This window comes from Solanum lycopersicum, chromosome 5 (genome assembly GCF_036512215.1).
Source record: "Solanum lycopersicum chromosome 5, SLM_r2.1".
Lineage (NCBI taxonomy): Eukaryota > Viridiplantae > Streptophyta > Magnoliopsida > Solanales > Solanaceae > Solanum > Solanum lycopersicum.
The window spans coordinates 5,334,821-5,343,118 of record NC_090804.1 but is presented as its reverse complement, the minus strand read 5'-3'; the positions used below and the strand labels follow the sequence as shown (position 1 = coordinate 5,343,118).

Sequence of the window (8,298 nt, the reverse complement as noted above, 5' to 3'; positions counted from 1 at the left end):
CTTTGCAAATTCTGTCTCAACCTTACCATTAATCATATAACAAACTGATTATATAATGAATATTCATAACTAAACTTGGTGCTTGACGCGGGATCGATTCTCCTTTGAGGCAATCCGCTCAATTCTTGATTAGGTAAAAATAAGATTTCACACGGACAGCTTAAGTATCTGTTAATATATTTTAAAGTTTAAATATCTGTTCACATATTTTAACTTACTTATACCTTTGTAACATTTTATGCGGCTAATTTAAATATTTGTCAATGTATTTTTTTTTACGTAATAAAACCTACCTATCATATTACGCGATAAATTTAAATATCTCTTAATATATTATTTTCTCGATTTACTATTACCATACCTACCTAACATTTCACGCCACAAATTTAAATATTTATCAATGTTTTTTAATTTGTTAATGCTTACACGTGTGTGCTTTTATTTTTATATATAAAAGATGTTACTCATCACTTTTTCCCCCTAATTTTGTGCGGCTGCAACAATTCTCAATTTTCTCTCTGAATCCTCTAGGTTAGTCAATCTTCTTCCTTTGCGTTTTAGCTACTGCTTAACGATCTCCTTGTTGTGCTTGCATTTTGTGATTTTCCGCTTGAATCTGCGTTTTTCAAATCTTTCTTGTTAAATTTCCCAAAAAAGGGAAAATTGTTAAAGTTTGAATGGTTTATGGTCTTTGAACATTTTTTTAATCAAAATTGAAGTGTAAAACCTACGTCCATACCATAGCTTCAAAATTCAATTGTGAAAAACAAACATCAAGTTTGGAATTCCGTGGGACTAAATTAAAGTTGAGTGCATTGGTTTAAATTTTTGAGGTCTTAGATTTGCTAGGTAGAATTTTGAAATTGAAATTTTTCGTAGAAAGTGACATTGTTGGACAAACAAAAAAAAAGATAGTAAAACCACCTAAATTGTCTCTCACAAAGTGTTTGTGAAATGATGCAAGTTTTGTAAAGGTTACGTCGTTTTAGACCATCATATACAATTACAATTTTTAAGTATAATTGTATAAGTGAGGTTTGGAGAGAATAGAGTGTATGCAAATGTTATCTTTACCTAGAGAGAATTCTATTTGCGAGTATGCAAATGTTTTCTAAGAGATAGATAGGTTTTTTGATAGGTCATTGGCTTAAAAGAAGAAGAAGAATGAAAATGAAATGAAACGAAAAAGTGTGAATTAAGATGTCGTAGAAGAATACTAGATAGAGAATGGCAAAGTATATTGACAAATAAAAATAACTATAACAAAATAATATGATCACCAAAGTAAGTAAAATATATAACAAGAAACTCCCTTAGTAATCTACGACTACTAGTATGAAAAGATAAGTAAGACATCACTCTACTATCTACTATCATCTTCCACCCTAATTTGTGTTGGTGTGTCCTCCACTGCATCATATCTAATGGCATGTCCTCGGTAAGCTGAAATTATGTCATGTTTTGCCTAATCATGTCTCCACTACTCGAACCATATCTCTTGTTTCCTCCATCTCCTCCATAGAGACCACTCTCACATTGTCCTGGATATCGTCATTTCTAATCACTCCTACTATGGAAACACATACAATAGAACATCCTCATCTTCTAAACATGAGATTTCTTGACTGACCAACACTTTAATTTGCCTCATACATCATAGTAGTTCTAACCACCACTTTGTAGAACTTGATTTTAATCTTAGGTTGCACCATTTTATTATCACACAAGATTCCACGTGAAGCTTCAATCTCATCCAACTAGCACCAATAGGATGTGTATCGTTGTCAATCTCCCATCATCTTAGATAATAGATCTAAGATATATACTTTTAACTTTCCTTCTTTGGTATTCTTGTGTATTAAGTTATACTTCCACACTAGTCTCATGTGCTATGTCATTGAACTTACGATTGGTTCTGTTCAACCTGAACCTTTTAGATTAAAAGGCATGTCTCCATATCTCTTCAGTTTAATGTTAACTCTTGCACAAGTTATGTCAATTAGAACGCAATCAGCTATAAAGGACATATTCCTTGACACCTTACCTTGAAGTACTCCTATAGATAGACCCTTAGATACATTGTACTAATAGCAAGGGGCTTTGGATTTTGAAATAATGGGTGCTTAGTTATTTTTAAATCTTGAAAACTTCTATGGAGACTAAGTGCTTAGTTAATATATTTGTATGAATAACTCAATTTTTTCTATTTAAGTAGTAGTGTTTGAGTTCAAAATTACAATTGTGTGCTATTGCGACTAATTAAGTGCTTAGTTAACAAAGAGATTGTGTTAATGAAGGCACACCTTTTTTATTCTTGGATAATTCCCTCTCAACGGAGTTAGGCACAAACGTCATAGTGTCAGTGTTTGACTTGAAAAAGCACAAATATGCGTCCTTTCATCTAAAAGAAAATTGGTTTACTATGATCAACAAACATAAACGTGAATAATGACTTGATTACCATTTATTAGAGATGACTATTTGAGGTGTGTTGGCAAGATATGAAAAGATAGAATATTAGTTGAAAATTGTGGCATCAAATATTCAGCTCATTCTTTTCTAGGCATCTAGGCGAATACGCTGCATTAATTAACTCAACATAAATAAAGCTTATTAACTCAACATAAAGAAAGAAATTAGTGATGGAATGTGAGAACATTGGAATGTAACTCAAGAGTAAGGCCACTAAAGCATCTACTTTAACCCCAAAGGTTAAAGATCTCTGCAAATTTTGCGTTTATTATATAACTAGTCATTCACGAGAACATGATTCTCAAAAATCTACTCAGTATATATAGATAATAACTTTTAAATTGTTTGATTCAAAGTTCTGCAATTAATAAAAACTTATAAATTTGAAAAGAAAAAAAAAGTTAACTGCATTTCTAGTATCATGCCTCAGTATTTATTAGGAACTAATTACCACGAATAAAGTAACAGCTAGAGAGTAACGTAAAGTTATAAAGCGAAAGTAGAAAATTGAGTTATCAACCTCAAAATTCCTTGTACAGATGGATGAAATTAAAAAAAGTAGGATGTTCTTCTAAGGTAACCTAGAGTTTATAACTTTTGCTTGCGTTTATAGGATCTTGTTGATGTTGTTGACACTGTCATGTGATGCTATTTTGTCAAGTCACATCGATTGGTGCCTGGAACAAATTCCGTAGTCATATTACCATTACAACTAGTTTGCATTCCTAGCTATATTTGCAAAACAATGATCCAACACATCCTCTTCTTCACCTTCCTCAAATCTATGAAAGGTTTAATTAGAGATAACCATTTTAGATTGATCTCGTACACAATATTAATTGAAAGATCATCAAAAGTTTTCAGACACGGAACCTCCTTTTGAACAATTGCTTGAGCACTTTAGTTCGTAGTTTGACCGTCTACAATTTGCTGCATTGTGTTACGAATTGGTGGACCAAATCACATGACTAGTTGTTGCACCTGATACCTTTGCATCTAATATCTCCCTCGCATCACCTTGATATTTTTCAATATAAGTTCCATCTTTCAATAGCAATCAACATTCACTTTTTTTCATAACAATGGAAGACTTTACTTCGCCATTCAAGTCGTCCTAGTAACAGAGAAACCAATTAGTGAAAGAGCCTTTAAAGGATGACTTATATCTTTGCGTCTAAAAAAGTTAAAAGAGTGAAATATATTAATGATTCCTGCTGATAACATTGTGATTGTGTAGCTTAGGAAGCTAATGTAGTAGCAACTGCTGTATTGATATTTCTAATCTTGCTTTTGTTTTAACTCGTTTACGTTTATAGTGGTCACAAATGTAACCTTTGATTCACCATACGCAGGTTTCCACCTTTGCTTCACACCACAACTATGGAGCAGATAATTAAGGAGTTTAGCAATGACATTCTACTTCCTGAGGTCTTTGTTCCGTATTCTACAAGTTCTTCGGAGTTTATGTTGGGCCCGTGCTTCAAGGATGGATTTCCTTCGGAGCTCGAGTCATTTTATCCCCTAGCAGAAGGGGAGAAGCTACTTCTACACACACTGCAACCTGGTTGGCAGGAAAAAAACACGTGGAACTCATGGCCAACTGCAACGGAAGGATGGATCCGTTGGGTCGACCGAATGGAGAGGGTTAAGGGGGAGACCTGGCGGACGGCGGACATATATGATACAATACAATTATCCAAATTCAACATACAATGTGACCGCAATTTGTTGTATGCTGCACTGTGCTTTTGGTCTACATCAGGTAATGCATTCCATTTAAATTTTGGGATGATGAGTCCAACGGTGTTCGACATTTCTGCTTTGACAGGAATTAGGCCTCATGGTGAGGCAATTAGCTCAGTCCTGGACATCCAGCGTCAAAAGTGGGGCAAGAGTAAGAAAACATCCTATGAGAAGTTCATCAAACTGAACATGCAAAGAGAGGACGTAACTGAGGAGGAACATTTGGCGTTCCTCAATATGTGGCTCTGCAAATTTGTATTTTGCATTGGTTCGCGTATAGTAGCGGAGGAGTATGATCGACTAGCCATAGCTCTTGCTTCAGGCAGAAAGGTTGCTTTGGCTCCTTTCATACTATCTCATTTATACCGAGGTTGTAGAAGCGTAGTCACCCGGGGATTTAGTAATGCAGGGGGGCCCTTCTGGATCCTACAGCTCTGGCTGCAGTCTTACTTTCCACAGTATAGACCGTTGCCTTACGATACAAAGAACTGTATGACTTTTGGGATTGCCCTGGCTCAAGGGAATTTAAAACAGAACAGCTTCCGAGAGTGCTTTACCTTCTTCTACTCATGCTCCTCCGTATCTCCGAGCCAGTTCATTCCGTATTCACCAGGATGGCTGCAATTGGAGGAGCATATTCCATCTAGTAAGGCAGCTCTAGACGCTATCTGGTCCAGCTTCCTTATTCCACGAGACCTCCAGTATGGTCTCGCTTTAGGGAACTCAAGTGTTGGAAAAGCTGGAGTGGAGTATTACTCACCAAATCAGTTTGCACGGCAGTTTGGCTTGACACAGACAGTTCCTCTACCTCCTCATCGGTCACTCAACGCTTCACCACTTGAAAGGGTTGTTTTCAATTCAGAAAGTGGCATTAGAGAAGTGGATACGAAGTTCGATCAACTGAAGAGAAATTTCTCACTTGTCGAATTTCGTCCTAATCCAATATGTACGCCATCATTTGAGTCGTGGTGGTCTACTTACATAAGTAGAACACGGACGGAATCAGCTGAGCAGATCCTAAATAGGATTATCGGCGAGGAAGAAATCAAGAAGAGAAGGAACAAAGGTATTGTATACGAAACTTTTACCCTTCATGACACTTGCTCATAAATCAATATTCTATATTTTTTTTGTAGGCTCTATTTCGCAGCAAGAAAAAGATAGCAGGCCTTCGAAAAATTCAAAGAGGGAACTGGTCTCTGGCTCGAAAAATGTAAGTTAAATACTTGAAGCCAAATTGTTCGTCTAGAAATGCTATTTTTGTCAGTTAGTATTACTCTCATTTCTTTCTTGTTTCAGGATATCGGACATTCTCCTGGTGTTCCTGGCTCAAGTCACTCGTATGTTAATCGTTATGAGAAGTCTGTCGCTGATGAAGTAAGTACACACTCATATGAAAACACATTGTTATAGAAAATATGTTTGTTTATTTGTTATAAATGACGTTAAGTTTTTAAATAATTTGCTAGGATGTTGCCCCTTTATCGTCCGATGTCAAGTCACCTGCAGCACAATACTCAGCAGAAGTACTTGAGAAAGCTAAAACTGAAGTTCAGAAGCTACTAATGATGCCTTTGGAACAAGTGCTTCTCCCGGACAACTACTCATATTTAGAGGCTGCTCTACCTATATATGCTGAGTCACCTGATCTCTCGATTGAGAAAACACGTAATTTGGAGGAACTCAGAAGAAATCTTCCATCTCTACTCGCAAATTTTCAGGAGGCAAAGAAGCAGAAGGAAGAGTATTACAAAGGGAGTGCCAGGAAGGTAATGTTGGTCGATGATATTATTAGAAAACAGGAGCTTCACACTGGAATCAAAGACTTTCTCGTTGGAATCGATGCTTCCATCCAAAATTTGAAGGAGATCGAAGCACAACAAATGAATTTAGCTACGGAAATTTCTCACTTGGAAGCTAAATTGGAAGAACTGAGAGCTGCATTTCCTGACTCAAAGAAAGACGCGGCTGATTCTCTCGCGACACAAGCAGAGCTAAGTTGGGCCGACTACAAACACAAAATATGTGTTTAGTAATCCGTATGTAAATGTGTTTTGTTATCTACTCAAACTTGCTATTATGGATGTTTTGAACTTTGAACATGAATTTGTTGTACTGGCAACTGTTGAGATATTGCAATTGGTTCTTCAACATCTGCAACTGCCGCTATATTCGGTATAACAAAAACAATTTTAGCGGCAATTAGTATGCATGCTAACAAAGACTAGGAAAGTCTTTACTAGCATTATTTAACTCTCATTAGATTCAATGTCACTACAAGTTTAGAAACATTTTATAAGGGTGTTAAAATATACTTTGCACTAGTAATTGCCTCGATATATATCTATATTCTACGGTAATGAAGTTATTACTGTCAATATATCACATTAGCCTATTTGAAAATCTATGAATCATTTGAATATGAGTCCATTAAGTCCTTCTTTCCTGCTAAATGCCAATGACCAATTTTATATTATTTTTTTTAATCTATGTGCTATAGGTAGATTTAATTTAGAAATTAGTCTTTTTTATCAAACTATGGGTCTATCGGCAGGGGTGGAGCTTAGATGTTCATCCGAACCCCTTCGACGAAAAATTACAATACTTTATTTTCTTCTATTTTGTACCACTAGACAGCGCGTATAATAGTTTTTTATTAAAATAAAAATTCTCAATAAAAATAAGTACAAGCAAGGGGGCTAGGCCTTAGCTTGTCAATCCTAATGATGCAACAAACTTCTACGTATTAACAAACATGAAAAAAAAAAGAGCTAGAGTAATCTATGTATTCTATGATCATCACAAAATTTGTATTACACTCTATGAAATTCCTAATCACCAAAATAGATGGTGAACTATAGTACATGAAAATCCGCAAAATGGGAGATTTAACTTTTTGGGGCTTGTTTGACCTTGTAAATGGACCGTTTTGGCCGTCAAGGATAACTGAATCCATAGCTAGGGTCTTAATGGACGTCCATGAATTTTTTTGGCAATTAGACGTCGAAACTGAAACTACATGGACTATGCACACGGAAATCAACAAAATGGGTGGTTTAGCTACTCTGTGGCTTATTTGACAAGAAAATAGGCCGTTTTAGCCGTTTGAGCCAACTGATTCCATAGCTAATATCTTATAAGACGTCAACAAAAAAATTGACAAAAATGACGTGAGAATTTAAAATCACCAAAAATCCATGGACTATAGCACATGAAAATCATCAAAATAGGGGATTTTCCTGTTTTGAGGCTCGTTTGACCTTGTTAATGGGTCGTTTGGACGTCAAGGCTAAATGGCTGCATAGCTAAGTTGTTAATGAACGTCCGCCAAAAAATTCAGCAAAAACGTCCTCGGAATTTCGGATCACCAAAAATCCATGGAGCAACGACAATTGGAAAAATGGGGGGGGGGGGTTACCTTCTCCATAGCTCATTTGAACTTGAAAATTGGTCGTTTTGGCCATCAGAACAAATTTCTCCAGTGCAATATGTCCACGAAAAGATTTGACAAAAATGGCATCAAAATTCTGGATCACCAAAAATCCATTGACTATAGCACACGAAAAACATCAAAATGGGGGGTTTACTTGCTTTGAGGCTCTTTTGAACTTGAAAATGGGTCGATGTACTTTAGTAAACCTAGAAAATAAATTTTATTATGTCACATTAATTTCATTTGACCTTGGCACTTTTTCTCAATCCTCTCGTGTTAGGTTAGTAGATTTTAATCTTTCTTAAATTCTATGGGATCAATTAAAAATGTGTGTATTGATTAAATTGTTGAGATCTTAAATTTGCTATGTAATATGTTGGAATTGAAAATTTTGTTAAATCTACAATGAATTACACTCATGAACAGACCAAAAAAAAAGGTAAGACATCTGGGATAAACAGAGTATTGTTTAATCAAGTAAAAATAACATTTTGATCTTATGTGCAAATGGATCTCAAAGTTTTGTAAAATGATGTTAGCTTTGTAAAGGTTATGTTTTTTTTAAATCTATAGACCATAGGATACTATAAGAATAATAATATCTATTCTACAAGTGAGGTTTGGAGAGGATAGAAGTAGATACGTTTTGA

The 8,298-nt window shown here is 35.5% G+C and overlaps 1 protein-coding gene across 1 annotated transcript; it reads left to right on the top strand.

Annotated features, from left to right (window-relative positions):
• Positions 1-500: 500 nt before the first annotated feature.
• On the top strand, positions 501-6,330 carry LOC104645282 (uncharacterized). The gene is made up of 5 exons (XM_069297609.1): positions 501-531; positions 3,825-5,281; positions 5,352-5,428; positions 5,515-5,592; positions 5,685-6,330. Exons 2-5 carry the CDS (start codon positions 3,853-3,855, stop codon positions 6,246-6,248), a joined length of 2,148 nt encoding a protein of 715 aa, XP_069153710.1. The 5' UTR covers positions 501-531; positions 3,825-3,852; the 3' UTR covers positions 6,249-6,330.
• The last annotated feature ends 1,968 nt before the right edge of the window (positions 6,331-8,298 follow it).

Bases quoted from the DNA above. Each gene is read 5' to 3' on its own strand.
- LOC104645282 (XM_069297609.1), top strand. From the start codon at position 3,853: ATGGAGCAGATAATTAAGGAGTTTAGCAATGACATTCTACTTCCTGAG. The intron at 5,429-5,514 runs GTAAGTTAAATA...TTCTTGTTTCAG, and splicing joins TGGTCTCTGGCTCGAAAAAT to GATATCGGACATTCTCCTGG. The intron at 5,593-5,684 runs GTAAGTACACAC...ATAATTTGCTAG, and splicing joins AGAAGTCTGTCGCTGATGAA to GATGTTGCCCCTTTATCGTC.